The sequence below is a fragment of the Ascaphus truei genome, chromosome 4 (genome assembly GCF_040206685.1).
Source record: "Ascaphus truei isolate aAscTru1 chromosome 4, aAscTru1.hap1, whole genome shotgun sequence".
NCBI classification, from domain to species: domain Eukaryota; kingdom Metazoa; phylum Chordata; class Amphibia; order Anura; family Ascaphidae; genus Ascaphus; species Ascaphus truei.
Genome location: NC_134486.1, coordinates 79361912 through 79378311, shown reverse-complemented (window position 1 = coordinate 79378311; position 16400 = coordinate 79361912). Strand labels below are relative to the sequence as shown.

Here is a 16400-nt window from a genome sequence, read left to right as displayed (position 1 = left end):
AGCTAACTCTAGTGTTGCACCCGTCCAGACACGGCAAAGGAACTTAATGGAGTTTAGTGAATAGGGCTCAACTTCAGTCCTCAAGACTCCCCAACAGGTCAGGTTTTGAAGATATTCCAATTTCAGCACAGGTGGTTAGTGGAATCAGCGCTGCACCGGAGGCTTTTCTCCTAAAGAGTGTGTGTGTGTGTGTATGTGTGTGTGTGTGTGTGTGTGTGTGTGTGTGTGTGTGTGTGTGTGTGTGTGTGTGTGTGTGTGTGTGTGTGTGTGTGTGTGTGTGTGTGAGTGTGTGTGTGTGTGTGTGTGGATTAGGGGTGGGAGGTTATTATGTATATCTGGATTGGAGGTAGGGGGGGAGTTATTGTGTATGTGTGTGTATGTGTGTGTGTATGTGTGTGTGTGTGTGTTTGTGTGTGTGTCTGGATTGGGGACTGGCTGGGTTATTGTGTGTCTGGATTGGAGGGGGGGTTATTGTGTGCATTTTAAATTAGGGGTAGGGGGTTATTGTGTCTGTCTAGATTGTGGGTGGGAGGTTATTGTGTGTGTCTGGATTGTGGGTGGGAGGTTGAGTGTGTCGGCATTGTGCTGGGGGGGGTCATTGTTTTTGTGTTTTGGGGATGGGGTTAGTGAGTGTGAGGAGGGGGTTAGTGAGTGTGAGGATGTCAGGGGGAATTATTGAGTGTGAGGAAGGAAGGGAGGTTATTGAGTGGGGGGAGGGGAGAGAAATACATAGGGAGAAGGGAAGAATGAGAGGGGCAGTGTGAGGAGGGGTAGATAAATTGAGAGGGGAGTGTGAGAAGGGCATGAGAGCAAGGTGGTGTGTGAGAAGGGGGGTGTAAGAGAAAAAGGGGGGATCTTGCAAGGCTATCGATTCTGAGAGGGGGGCTCATGGAAACTTTAGTCCTGGGCCCCAGGAAAGCTGTAGTCGGCCCTGTGTACACATTTACATTATTTTTTAGCCAATACAGACCCCAAATTAGGAAGACCTTTCACACTTTCATTTTTCAGAACTTAATGTACATTACATTAGCAATACAATACTGCCACCAGCATAAAAATACTCCCACAAAAGTATATATTTTTTGAAACAACATGCTCCAAGGAATTCAAACATACAGTATGTCGTTCCCCACAATTTGTTTTATTGAAAACAATCTAAAATATCAAGACCACCAACTTTACGTTTTGCATCAAATTTTGTTATACAGTACTACTCATGATTTCTGTGTTAGTGTACTTAGCAGACCATACAGTATATCAACATTTAAATTGGTGTTGATTCGATATGCATATTTGGTCAGGAGACCTCACCAATCTAAGCAGTTTGCAAACAATAAGGAATCATTTTTCATACTTTGCAATCTAGTATGTAATATGGCTACCGACATGTCTGGATGAGCCATATTATACCCAATAAAATGACAATTTATCTACTTTTAGAAAATATGACATTTGATACATTTTCTTTTTACTTAAATAACATTTTTTACATAGAAAAAATGGGGGTGGATCCCAAAGTAACAGACAGATTTTGACCCAGAACTATTGTTTCATGTGATTACAGTAACTAAACAGTAATAATCCCAGACACCATTTTCTGAAAGTAGGAAATTTGATGAATCATGGGATGAGTCAAATTAAACTGTCAGCAGTGACTATGTTGAATGTCCCTTCCTGTTAGAGATAAAATGAAACATTTGTGAGATGCTGCTACGCCTGAGTAGGCACACACCCCCCAGATAAAGGGAGAGTTGTAGTTCTGAGGGTAACCTCAATAATTAAAAGGAGGGGGGGGTGAGTTCACTTTTTAATCTTTGGGTTTACCCTCATAAATTCAAACTTCAACAGAGTGATGATGGAGTAACCCCCTACTTTAGAAGATATGGTAGCAGGTTTTGTGCAATGCAAAGGAGGGGGAGCAGAGAAAGTTCCGTGTTGCAATAATCAGAAATATGGCTTTTCTTGGGTAGCCCCCAAAATCAAACTGGGGCACACAGATACAAATATATTTTTCTTTTTATTATGATAAATTCTTCATCTTTGTTCTCATGCATTATTGTTTAATAAAGTCACAATAACACATAAGACTAGACACATGATACATAAAGCTTGGCCCCCTGCAGAAGCACTTACCAAAATGCCCTCCTATTGTCTCTGTACTTTCCTCCTACATACCAATTAGATTGTAAGCTCCTCAGAGAAGGGACTCCTCTTCCTAAATGTTACGTTTATGTCTGAAGCACTTATTCTCATGACCCATTATCTGTATTTGTTATTTATATGATTGTCAAGTGTATTACTATTGTGAAGCGCTATGTATATTAATGGCGCTATATAAATAAAGACATACAATACAATACATACATTTTACTGCTTATGAAATGCATTATGAACTGTGAGTTGATATTCAACAACCGTGTATGAACTATTGGGAACAAGAATAGAAATACTGTAGGTTTGAGAACAGGAAGGACTAATGATTTCATGGAGGATGTTAAAAAAAATGTGGAGGAGGGGAAGAAGGGGGAAGTGGGAAAGTTAACAATTACAGATACCACTTCCTCTTTTCTGACATTTAAATGTTTATTTTTATTTTAGTGTAGCACTGTTCCCCCCCCCCCCCCACCCCCCAAATGGGAAATACACAGCTTCTGTTACCTAGGGTGTGGTAACTTTTAGGGTCAGGAGAGCTGAGCTGATCTGTGGTGGTATGGAGATCAGGACAGGCTTAGGTTCTTTCTCTGAGTTTCTTCTCAGGGTGCTTAGCGCCTCCATCAGTAGTGGGCTCCAGGGTGTTCAGAGATCAGTCCCCACTATTGCATGCTTCTTCCTTTCTGCCCAGGGACTGACACGTAGACAGTAGTATGATGAACAAGGGTCTTTATTCTGACAATCACTGCAGATGATCTTCATACAGTGGTGCAGGGTCTCAGAGGCTCCAGGCCTCTGGATGATGCTTGCCCCAGATAGTACAGGGCATATGCTGAATTCCAATCAGATGTTCTACCAGCCACAAGGGCTGGGGGTGAGCACGCTCATCCCGGATGGGAGAGACTCACAGCTCTACTGCTCTCTTCCTCCTTCAGAGCAGGACTGACAAATTTGGCACTGCCCCTCATCAGGAGACAGAAGGGGCGGGCTCATGGTCTATACGTATCCCTGATATGCTTACACAGGCCATGAGTCACCACCTTACTTCTGTCCATCAGAGAGGAGAATGTAGCAGGGTCACAAGCCCACAAAATTAACCTGTCACAGCCTGCAGCTAGCAGGAACTTACATAACAGGGGTAAAGACAGGCAGAATAGACATACTCTGTTACATTAGACTATTTAGCAAACTCCTGGAACCAGAGTTTAATTTTGAATACATAACCACAACTCACACAATTATTGTTAAGAGAGGATTGTTATTCATATTTGTATTTCATCTCCACAATGTAAAAACACCATGGTATATTTATTGATCTTAAATATCTATACATTTTTCACTTTAATGCAAGGGAACCATAACAGTATAACATATGCTCTAATATGAAGCCCCACTTGATTTTCTTATAGTCATTGTGACTGGAGGGGGTAACCAAGCTATATAATAAATGTCAAGCCCGTTTTGGTTACCCCTGCTCCGTGTATAAGGGTCCAAGAGAGTTAGCTATTGGGCCCAGACACATTGTATTATTGCATTGTACTGTCTGTCATAAAACCAATTGTTGTGTTTTCCCTATCAGGGCATGCCATCAAGCAGGGATTGCTAGTGTATGAGTTTCAAGGGGTGGGGTGGGGGTGGGGGGTTGCAGAGGAACCGTTGTCTGAATGTGCCTAGGAGGCTGGGGTCCAGAGTTACCGGTTCCCCAATAAATGTGTCTGGGAATCATGCCTGATTCTCGGACACATGTAGGCACATTGTCCCGGCAATACTCCCCTTGGAAATGTAAGCGCGACTCACCACTAGGGCGCCTAGCTTCAGCACAACTCAGAAAGGAGAATGAGGCACAGGGATAAATATGTATTCCTTTAGCTGAGGGAATCCCTAGGTTAAGGGGGGTACTCCAGCTAGTGCTAAGGTGACCCACAAACAGTATATGGTTTGTGGGTACCCATCCGTACATAAGGTTGGGGGGACTCTGAGAGTCCAACCTGAGTCAAAGGGAAAGCATGGGGGGACATCATGTAGACAGAAATAAAAAGAGTACATTTTTCCCTTTTCTGTTCCCTGTACCCAGAGATTAAGAGTTTATTAAAGAGGATTTTAATATGTCGGAACCCATGTCCAAACAGGCAGCACGTGCAAACCCATAGGTGCCGGTATATCTGCTGGACATCAGAGTTCAAAGCAGCCAGAGGATGCCCAGAGGTGTGAACAGCATTTAGCGGGGAAAGGTGGAGTACTAGGTCCGGAGATCAATGGCAGTCCTCCGGGATGCCACGTGTTCTGCCACACCAAGGGGTGCCAGCCCAACGGGTGGCATTGAAATAGCTGGGGGGAGATGTGGCAGGCTTGCGCATGTCCCTTGGCTATTTCAAATTTCCTACTGGCCCAGTTTTCCTACCCGGCTTGGCTCTGATTGGCTGCTTGAGAAAGTTCCCACGCGTTGATTGGCTGTCCTATCTGCTTTTATTTTATGAATGAAGCAGAGCGTTCTATAAGAAGCCGTGAGCCAAACAGATTGTGTGTTCCCCTTGAGTCAGAGCCGAAAGAGCACGGGCGGGCTTTTCAAAGTTGCTTTGAGCGAAAATGCAAGGCAAACGGCTTTGATTTCAGTCCCGAATTTTGCGCCCAAGTTCTCAGAAACTAACGTAGAGGTCGCTGGGATTTCATGCCGATTTGAGTTCCAGGAGATTCCGGGCCAGAAGTCCAGGTCAGGGGAAAACTCTCCCATAGATTTCTCTGCACCTAGGAAAGTCTAGTTTTCGACCCCAGACCCCCAGAAAGTGTGTCTTTGCATCTATATTTTGTGTTTCACTATGTGTATGCGAATTTATGCCGAATAAATTACAATTTATTTCTCTACCTTGTTTTGCTCAATTAATGATCCTGATAAAAAGTTGTAAATAACCTGGGCTCCCGTGACAGTCATATTCTTCCATAAGATGATTTTACAGAAGTTTGGCAACGGTATTTTATCCAGGTCCAAATAAAATTATTTATACATCTTAAATTCTGACAAAAAAACATAATTATTCAATAACTATGTTTGCACTGTAGTATATATGGAAGTTATAATGGTTTTTTCTAACGTCAGAAAGTATTTAATTGACTCATACCTTGAAAATAATATTTATTTCAATTTCTCTGTTCATAGGGGCATAGAAGGAAAAATTGGAAAGTTAGGAAATTTGTTCTTAGAGATGATCCTGCTTATCTGCACTACTATGATCCAGCTACGGTAAGAGAATCTAAAAGGTATAGGCGCATAGCTACTACACAGCACTATGCCTAAAGCCACTGAAGACACCTGACAGCAGAAGATACTTTACGAATCATTCATTTGAATTTGCCATAAGGTATCTTCTGATGCCAGAAGTATTTTGTCATAGCAACGCTTAGTAAATATTGGCCATAATAATTATCATTGTGGCGTGTATCTACAACAAACTGTATGGTTATTAGTCATTACTAAGCTTATTAGTAATAAAAATAAAATATACAGTAGGAAGATCTCCTGTGGGGGACAGGATGTAGCGGTGCACTGCCTCAGAGTAAAAAACGATGGGAGCCGGATCGCAGAAAAAAGATTTATTTGGCTGTCAGCAACATTTAAAATAGAGATGCAGGAACCTCTAACGCGTTTCACGCACTTGTGCGCTTTTTAAAAGAGCAGTGCACTGCTACATCCTGTCCCCCACATGAGATCTTCCGATATTCTATACGTGAGCTGGATGCACGCCAAACTGGACTCTTCATCAACAAAGCCCTGAGTAATCTCTGAATATACACTCTTGATAGTAAGAAGCCGTTTAAGATTATTTTTTTTAAGATGAGGTGTACATGGACATTGCTTCAAAACATAGTGTTTCCATTACAACATAAAACACAATATCTACAGCATGATATCTAAATGATGTTCTCATGTTGACAGGATGCAGATCCTTTAGGAGCTATCCACTTGCGAGGCTGTGTAGTGACTGCAATAGAAGACGTGTCAGAGGGTAAGTAGCTCTTCTAATCAGAGTATTACGTTTATAGGGGTCTATTAGGGTTGCCAGGTGTCCAGTATTGAACCGGACTGTCCAGTATTTGGACACTCTATCCAGTAAAAAAAATGAGAGCTAATGCTGACCTTGTGTTACCTCTCTGGACATAGTGAACTGACCAGCTTGGGGAGCCCGCTGGTTTTCACTGAGCAGGGAGAGAGTAGGGCTGTTGCTAGGGGCTTGGGCAGCCTCCTCCATCCTGATTGGCTGCTGCTTGGTAATGCAGCCAATCAGGAGGATGTGTCGGGAGCCTGGGGGTGGGGCCAAGGAGATGAGTAAACTGTGTGTGTCTAAGGCGTGCGTGTGTTTCCAGTGTGTGTGTGTGTTTCTCGAGTGTGTGTGTGGGTGTCTCGAGCTCATCGCACCTTGCACCATTGTATTCAGTATTTTTGGAAAAGCCACCTGCTACCCTAGTAGGCTCTGATTGTGTAAAATATTGAGTTTGTTCCCACACATCCATTCAAGCAGATAGACTATAATTTGTTGTTATATCAAAAAATATACTCATGGTATGTTATACCTGTGCAAATGGGGACATGAGAAGGTAAATATGTTTTGGTAACAAAAAATAATACAATAATAAAATATTGTATGTAAACACACTGAATAATGCATCTCAATGTTGTAAAAAGAAACACAGACAGAGAAGCGCTCCCCGTCACAATCTGCATAGAGACATTAATGTATGGGATCCACAATTGGATAATGAGATAATATAAGGAAAAAAGTGATACAAAAACATTTGTTGAAGCTCCAACCTCGATAGACTGTGTTCAGTCTTCTTTAGCAAACGTGGATCTCTTTGGATCGGTGGAGCGCAGGAATTTATCCAAAAGATAAATAAAAAATTCTGCAGTAAAGTAGTTAAAACAATAAAAATATATGTGAAAGAATCCTAATCTATGCACTCACATGGGGTGAGATATAAACTTTGATTTGTTAATAATAATAGTTTGTTCTTGTATAGCGCTGCTAGTTTTACATAGCGCTTCACAGACATTTTTTTCCCAGACTATCCCTGCTCCATAGAGCTTACAAGCTATGTTTCTGGTGCCTGAGGCACAGGGAGATAAATTGACTTGCTCCAGGTCACAAGGAACCAACGCCAGGAATTAAACAAGGTTCCCCTGCTACAAACTCAGTGCCAGTCAGTGTCTTTACTCACTGAGCCATTCCTGTCTTGTAGTGTGCAGATCGGTTCTCTCACTGGTATGATGATTCACTCTAATAAAGAAAGCAAAACATGGTGTGGCACGCAGATGAAAATATATCAGAAACAGTATAATGTGGCAATCCCACTTACAGTTGGTAAATAAAAAATGAGCATATAGGGCAGTATTGAGACAGAATCGCAGCGGTGTACTGTACAGCTTTTTCACATATTTTTATTGTTTTAACTGTAGTTCACTGTAGAATTATCTCCTTATCTTGTGGGTAATTTCCTGTGCCCCACCGACCCAAAGAAATCAATGTTATAAAACCCTGCATTTCCACATGACAGAAAGTATGAGAGTTGGTAGTGATTAAGGCATTTAAGGACCCAATGTAGACTTTTGATGGACTTTTGTTTGGGGCAATGTTGTTGTTTTCCAGGTCTCTTGTAATGTCAACGGCCTGTTACAGGCGTCACTGCTTCCAGTTCACTTTTCAGATTGCATTAGGCCTTTTTCAATAGCCAGGCCTGTTTCATCGTAGCTGGATTCATTTGCTTAGCATGGTACTGTGTTTTAAAAGATCAGTAACTCTGCCAAATCAAATATTGCAAATACTAAGGTTTAACCATTGTACTGTATAACAGATATGTGGCAATGGAATAAATTAAACCGGGTTGGAGACCTGTGGAAAACATGCAAATGCACTCATGGGTTCTTGTTTTTTTACTGCACTACCAATAAAAGATAACATTGTTTGCGGTAGAGGAAACATTATTTAATGGAAAGGGTGGCGGAATTGCCTCCCAACAGAGGAGGTAGAGGGTATACAGTAGGGTAGGGTTGTCCTAAATATGAAAGAAAGGTTAGGATCAAGGAGGATCTAAGGATTTACAACAGATAGGAAGATCAGCAGACCAGTTGGACCAAGTGGTTCTTATCTGACATCATTTTCTATGTTTGGTTTCATATATTGATAAAAAAATATGAAACTTGATGTAACCTGATCTCATTGAAGCTTAAGGCCTGAGCTCCCACTTTGGGCTCCCATCATCCACATTAATCTTTAAGTTTCTAGAACCCATCCAATGGTCTCTTTCTTACATACAGTAATTCAAAAATCTATGATGCTGAATAAAAAAAAACCCATGATCTGTAGATCTGTCCACGCTTCCCCTCTGACCCCTGATGGAGCATGCAGATCCAATAGGCCAGCACGCAGGAAAGCTGATATGAAAGCATGGCCCTGTCCTCAAACATATTAAACAGAAATAACATAAGGCAGATGCTCCTCTTTGAAAGTAAAGTAAAACCGCTTAGCATTAACCGCTAAGGTGATTAAGGGATAAGGGGCCATTAGATTGTATTTTTGAATGTATTCTTGCTGGCATCGAAGGACATGGCCCTGCAGTATGCTGACGAGGATGCCCTTCAGGATGGCAGGGGTAAGCAGAAAGGTTTTTATTTACTTTATTTATGCTGCCTGGCTAATGTTTCGTTTAATAATGGGCAAATGATCTATTATCCATATCTGGATAATAGTTAGTTTGCATATTACTGTACTGTATGTGTTGGGGGGGGGGGAGGTGTATTTATTGAAATGTAGGCCATATTTATTTATTTTTATAACACGAATGGTACCGTAGGCTAGCGGGTATCGACGGGAACCACCCGAGGACCCCCGGACGCCCATGGGGACCACCCGGAGACCCCCACCAGCCTGTGGTATTAATGCTGTGTATAAAAAAATAAATTATAGTTTTCTGTGGGTTATTGGTGGCCTAGGAGGTGGGTAGTAGGGCTGTTGTGTGTATTTTTGTTTATTGTATGTAGCGGGGTGGGTGAAGGGGGTAGAATCCCCAAGGATGGGTGTTTGGACCTACCGGGTGGGTAGCGGGAGGGGTTAACCCCTTCGTTACCTTTGCTGTATTAACAGCTAAGGTAATAAAGAGGTTAAGTCCACCCGCAACCCAACCGCAAGGCTTAAACACCCACCAAGGGCCAAATACCTTCACTCACCCCCGCTACCCACAATAAGCATGGCACTGGTGGTTAACCCCTTCAGTGCTTTAGCGGTTAGCCGCTATGGTAATGAAGTTGCCTGTAAATGCATTTTTCATGCATCAGATTCATGCCAGGGGTCTCCGGGGGTGATATTAATGGATATCAGCTCCGGAGTTTCCTGGCATCTATCCGATGCAGGATAAATGCATTATTTTTTCTAAGTGCCGTCTTGCCGCTTATCGGTAGCTTCTCCCCACCTTCTTGCCAACTTTTTCTGGCGGGATGAATGGAGAGGAAATCTCAATTCTAGAGCGGCGATCAGCCGTGATAACCTGATCGGGGCTACCAAAATTGAGCGAGTTTGAGAAACTGGCGGTAAGTGGCTTATCGCTGCGCGTTTGGCGATTTTTTTTCTCTCTGTAAAGAATTCCGGCTATTTTTGCTCTTATCGCTGGCTTATCGGGGTTTACTGAATCGCTGTAGGCTTTTTTGGCGATAAGCTGACAATAAGTGGCTTATCGCTGTTTATAGCATGAGGCCCTAAGACTCTCGGAACACATTATCTAACTAACACTTACAGTACTATAAGTGGTTTGAATCTACCCTGGCCCCATATTTGGTCAATTTTGCATGGAGGAAATGTTCCTAATTCTATAACCTGATCTATCATTTCAATTTTCCTAAAAAAGGAAAAGATCCCTTTGATTGTGGAAATTATTAAGCAATCAGGTTTCATTACCTAAAAAAAAAAACATACAAATAAATTGTCCCAGGCGCTGTGAATAAAGTCCAATGAACCCCAATACCGTGAGCCAATTGGGCAGTCTTTGGTAAGGCTTCCTATGCCAGATAGATGATCCTGATAGTTTGGTGGACAGGCAGGGATGTTGTCTGATCTGATGTTATGATGTTTCTGTAATCATAGAGAAAAAAGACAGCAGGGCACGCACATGGCGTGGTATGGCTTTTCTCAATCACCCCCCTGCCTAGAACCCTGAAATCCTACTTACAGGATGAGGGCTCTCGAATACAGTTGAGAGAATCTGTGCCTCACGTCTCCATCCCTCACAGCGTCTCACGGATCCACGTGGTCTGGTCTGCAGGGATCCCCTTACTCGGCGTTGATGGTACCAGGAATGGGGTACTCCAGCACTCCCACAGATGATAGCATGCGGGGGGAGGGGGGGTTGGAGACGGGGAAAGATTGTGGAAATAGACTAGTGTGATAACGTACAGGGTATTTATTAACACACACAAACACGATAAAATCACACTTACAATATAAAAGATTGATGAGCTCCGCTCAAAATGCCGTCCGCAGCCTGTGCAGATCCCAATGTTACTCAGGGAACGGTCGCCACGCGCTGTACTCGATTCCGGATCTCGAGTGACGTCAGCAGTGGGGCAGACCGGGACTCTCCTCACACTAGGAACTACAGGTGCCCGGGCAGCTCAATTCACTAGGCTCCTCCTCCCTACGCGTTTCGTGACGTGTTGTCACTTCCTCAGGGGATACTGGAGCCTAGTGGATAGGCTATTTATGCTAATTTCAGGTAGAGAGCCCTCCTATAAGTGGGACGGACTGGGCGTGATTACCATGAATTACATTCAACTGCGATCGTGGTAATGGCAGATTGGGATCAATGTTAAAACATACATCATCAATTTTGGACCCTTGTCATAGCATATAGTTTAAAAAAACAGCCTACATTTCTAGTGAATTGATTAGTAAATAAAACATCTTGTTGATCAAATCTTAAATCATGGTTAAATGATCTAAAGGGGTATTACACTTGCACCAATTGCATTGGTTGCAAGTACAGTAAAAAGACTAAAAACTTTCAATCCAGAGTAACAGGGACTAGCTTTGATATTAAAACTTATATTAATTGTAGGACCAACTTCTGTGTGTACTTATTAGAGTGTCCTTGCGGCCTGCAATATGTAGGCCGCACTGGGAGACCCCTCAAAAGACGGTTCGCAGAACACGTCTATAACATTAAGAGGGGCCTCGAGACTCATAGCGTCTCAAATCATTTTAAAACACATCATGGCCAGAACCAGAGGGTCTGATATGTGTAGGGATCGATAATCCAAAAAGTAGTTGGCGGGGGGGAGACAGACTTAATTTAGTATCTAAAAAAGAAAGTTATTGGATCTATGTACTGAAGACACTGTCCCCCCTCGGCCTCAATATCGATTTCGACCTAGCAGCTTTTTTAAAAGACCAGTGAATTCATTAGGGTTTTGATCATTTTAATATACCTGAGTGATCACCAGACTTTTACTGCTCATTTTATAATCTGTGTACCAATTCATTTTACTAGTGCACTGAACTCTGCATATTTGTTTTTACAATTGTTGTTTATAATTTAAAATTATATATCATAACAACTGTATATGTACATGTACTGTATAAGAATATTATTTAATTGGTACACAATGTTTTGAATGATATCATATACACTGTAGATGTTTTTAAACCATCAAGGTGATTTTTTTAAGATTTGATCAACAAGATGTTTTATTTACTAATCAATTCACTAGAAATGTAGGCTGTTTTTTTAAACTATATGCTATGACAAGGGTCCAAAATTGATGATGTATGTTTTAACATTGATCCCAATCTGCCATTACCACGATCGCAGTTGAATGTAATTCATGGTAATCACGCCCAGTCCGTCCCACTTATAGGAGGGCTCTCTACCTGAAATTAGCATAAATAGCCTATCCACTAGGCTCCAGTATCCCCTGAGGAAGTGACAACACGTCACGAAACGCGTAGGGAGGAGGAGCCTAGTGAATTGAGCTGCCCGGGCACCTGTAGTTCCTAGTGTGAGGAGAGTCCCGGTCTGCCCCACTGCTGACGTCACTCGAGATCCGGAATCGAGTACAGCGCGTGGCGACCGTTCCCTGAGTAACATTGGGATCTGCACAGGCTGCGGACGGCATTTTGAGCGGAGCTCATCAATCTTTTATATTGTAAGTGTGATTTTATCGTGTTTGTGTGTGTTAATAAATACCCTGTACGTTATCACACTAGTCTATTTCCACAATCTTTCCCCGTCTCCAACCCCCCCTCCCCCCGCATGCTCCATCTGTGGGAGTGCTGGAGTACCCCATTCCTGGTACCATCAACGCCGAGTAAGGGGATCCCTGCAGACCAGACCACGTGGATCCGTGAGACGCTGTGAGGGATGGAGACGTGAGGCACAGATTCTCTCAACTGTATTCGAGAGCCCTCATCCTGTAAGTAGGATTTCAGGGTTCTAGGCAGGGGGGTGATTGAGAAAAGCCATACCACGCCATGTGCGTGCCCTGCTGTCTTTTTTCTCTATGATTACAGAAACATCATAACATCAGATCAGACAACATCCCTGCCTGTCCACCAAACTATCAGGATCATCTATCTGGCATAGGAAGCCTTACCAAAGACTGCCCAATTGGCTCACGGTATTGGGGTTCATTGGACTTTATTCACAGCGCCTGGGACAATTTATTTGTATGTTTTTTTGGCTCATACAGGTTTGGAATAGCCTGTTGATTTTTTGTTCCATAGGCTGCTTTTTCATTTTTTGATCACTTTAGGGCTATTCACTTTAATTTGTAATCACTTTCATTCACATTGTGTAGATTAGCGCTTTTTAGAGGGTTTATAATTGTTTGTTTGTTAGGTTTCATTACCTGTTTATGCCTCTTTTGGTCTCCACTGTGACCAATTTAGTTTTATTATGGACTGACGGGCATGCAATAACACCAGAAGGACCATTAATTCGAACCATGCAGCTACTGTTTCTGGCACTCCTTCCTTTTTTAATTTTAATCAATGCCAAAAAGGCATTTGATCTAGTTGATTAGACTTTTTTGAATCTAACATTGGAAAGCTTTGATTTTAGCCTAAGCCTTTGAAAGAGGTGTTGATGCCAGGGCCGCAGAGAGAGGGGGACAGCTGGTACAAGTGTCCCGGGCCTGATGGCAGTGGGCGGCCTGGTTGCGGAGGGGTGCCCGGTGGCCGGATAAAGCAGTTGCCACCGGGCCGCAGTTCCCAGTGGAAGTCGCCGAGCAAAGTTCTGTTTGCTGCAGCTCCATTTGATCTTCTCTGTCACGCATTACCCTTTCGCGTATTTGGATTCCCTGTTGCTGATCCCGGACTGTGACCCCGACCTCGCTGCTTTCTGCCTGCCCTGACCTTTTGCCTGTTGCCTGGACTCTGCCGCCATCCATGACTTTTGCCTGCTTACAGACTATGGATACTCTAAGAGGACTCTGTCCCTGGGCTCTTGTCGGCTATTCTGCATCCCTACCTCAGTCCTGCGGGTCCGCTTCCTGATTCGAGATGAGCACCATCACAAGCAGTACCCAAAAGCTGTGAAATTTTGGCGAATGATCCATAACCAGATTACGTCTATTACTGGTTGCTCTTTCCACCCTAAACTCTGGACTTTTAAAATTTGGTGTTAAATATCCCATTAATTTATTTGATTAAAGAGAGACTTAAAGTTACTACTTTTTGTATTTCAGCAGCTTGCTAGAAAAGGCCACAGCTTCTGTGAGACTAGAAAAATAAAATGATTAACCAGTGAAAGTCATAATATAATAGCTACATTTAACAAAGTTTGGTTAATGTGGATTGATTAGTTTTAATACAGTACATACGGTCTTTCCTTCAAAGTATATTTATAGCCACATATGTTTTCATTGTTTTGACCTTTTTTCTCTGCTAAAATAAATAACGTTTGTTACAAAAAATAAAAATAAACAAAAAAGAGGAAACGGGGGGGGGGAATTAGAAGCATTTTATAGAGCTCTGAGCTACTTCGTTAAACTCTGCTATTTAACTATTTAGGGTTTTCTATTAATGCACTCTCGTTTTTCCTACATTAACGTTTTTATTGGTTTATTTGTAATGGAAATAAGAGGACACATGTACAGTAACTGCTATTTTCTTACATTTTTATTTTTTTTATATATATATATATATTTTTCTTTTGTTTGTTTCTTTCAGCAAAAAAGCATGAAGTTGAAGGCAATCTCTTTGAAATCATCACAGCAAATGAGGTGCATTATTTCCTGCAGGCGGCTGCTTCTGCTGAACGGACGGAGTGGATTAAAGCAATTCAAACAGTTTCCAAAATTGGAAAATAATTGTCCTTTCTTTAAACAGAGAAAGTTACTTTTTAAAAGCCCATTATTATTATTCTGTGTTTATTTCACTTTATAGAAGACTATAAGACACACAGACACATACAGTATTAATCAGCACACTTATTTTAGTCAAAGCATGTCTTCACATAATACAGTTTCATTTCAAGCAAAATAGCTTTTTATGCAAATGAGAATATTTAAATAAACATGTGCAAAAGAAAACCATTCTGTTGATATTTTGCGTAACCTAATTTTTTTAGGATAAAAAAAAGATGGCCCGAAAATTTATATTATGACCCTCTCTAATAGGGTGTCTGGTATCAGATGCATTGTAAATTCTTCTGTATTTGGTACAATTTTCAAATGACCTGAAAATTGCAGGGAACCCTTTAGGGATGTCTGGGTAAACCAAGGTTCCTAGGAACCCCTGTTGAAAAACACTGCACTAGGAGGCCGTCGCTATCATGTGACTGCTGCCCCAAGTGATCCAAGAAATAATCCCATTGTTCTCCATAGGATTCATTTTCTTGGATAAATCTGGTGCTCATTTGCACTAATTGTGTCCCACAAAAGGATTTTCATAAAGGCACCAAATTACTAACATTTAACTTATATTGCCTGTTAGTTGCCTTTTTTATGTTGCTATTTTGGACCTAGCGCCAATATAAATATAACAAAAGCAAGGATTTTAAAGTATTTTACAACTTTTTATTTCCCACCTATGTATTTTTTGGACCGAAGAGGAGACAGGACTGAACAGATTAAGAGGCGGTAGGTTAAATTCAGTACAAAAAAAAGTTCCCCTCACATCTATTTTGAATTTCAGGGCTTTCCCTTCAGTAATTAAACAGCTGAATTATCAGTGACCACGCAATATATGGCAGGGAAACAGGAAACATTTGCTTCTAGCTGATTCCCCAGTAAAGGGAAGGAAAGTGAAGAGTAACATTATCTACTGTATGCTTGACTTTGATGACCTTTATTTCTTGTTATTTAAGAACACAAATACAAAAATAGCATTTTTTAAAACTCAATTAGAGAAGTACTGTACAGTATGTAGAAAGCACAAACAAATTTGGGAGGCACGGTAATTATGTAGAAATATTAATAAGTGGCACAAAGTCCAACACTGCAGCAAATTGCTCGAGATTTTGCTAGTGGTTTCCCTAAACCTTTTCCCGTCATTTTTAGACCAAAGTTTGTGCTCTTTTGTACCAGAAGCTTTTTCATGACATGCAAGTGAACAAAAGGGAGGAGGGTTTTATGTAAGTTATGGGATCCACTGCAACATTTAAGGGCAAGTTGTTAAGATAGGGGTGTAAACTACTTTTTACCGCCAGGTATATGGTGGTGCCGGCCATCATAGCGCAACCTTTTAAATTGCTTTATTCACAATCAGGAAGGTAAATCCAGTCTTCCTAAACCACAGGGAGACTTTAAAAACAATTAGTGAATCCCCATTTTTTACATGGATGACTCCCTATTTGTCAAAGTAAAGAAGTGGTGCAAGGAATGGTACTATATATATATATATATATATATATATATATATATATATATATATATATATATATATATATATATATATAAAAAAGAGAAAAAGCGCCCGATCCATGTGTAAAATCAGATAAAAAGGTTTTAATATGCCATGAACAGACGATTGCCAAGTCACACTTTGTCAATGTAAAATGAGCATTTTATGGGACCAGCCCATGTACCAGCCCGATGTCAAAGTTCCACAGTTGTGCTCCGTCTGCATACAGTTGCTGCCTCTGTGAATCTGCTTAGCTGGTTGCCGGTTGACTGGTGATATCTCAAGTACAGCCGTGCAGACCGGGAATCCCATCCAGGTGACGGAAAGAGGTTTTAACGGTGATACCGGCAACCAGCTAAGCAGATTCAC

General features: G+C 41.6%; 1 protein-coding gene across 2 annotated transcripts in view; it reads left to right on the top strand.

Moving 5' to 3' along the window:
* The window catches only part of PLEK (pleckstrin), a 121959-nt gene extending 105962 nt beyond the window's left edge, over window positions 1-15997 (top strand). The window contains exons 8-10 of one of the 2 annotated variants that reach the window (XM_075596086.1): window positions 5306-5389; window positions 6083-6152; window positions 14358-15997. In XM_075596086.1, the coding sequence (XP_075452201.1) occupies window positions 5306-5389; window positions 6083-6152; window positions 14358-14497 (294 nt within the window). In that variant the 3' untranslated portion in view covers window positions 14498-15997. The remainder of the gene's footprint in view (window positions 1-5305; window positions 5390-6082; window positions 6153-14357) is intronic. The other variant, XM_075596087.1, reaches the window with a different exon arrangement.
* Window positions 15998-16400: the final 403 nt, after the last annotated feature.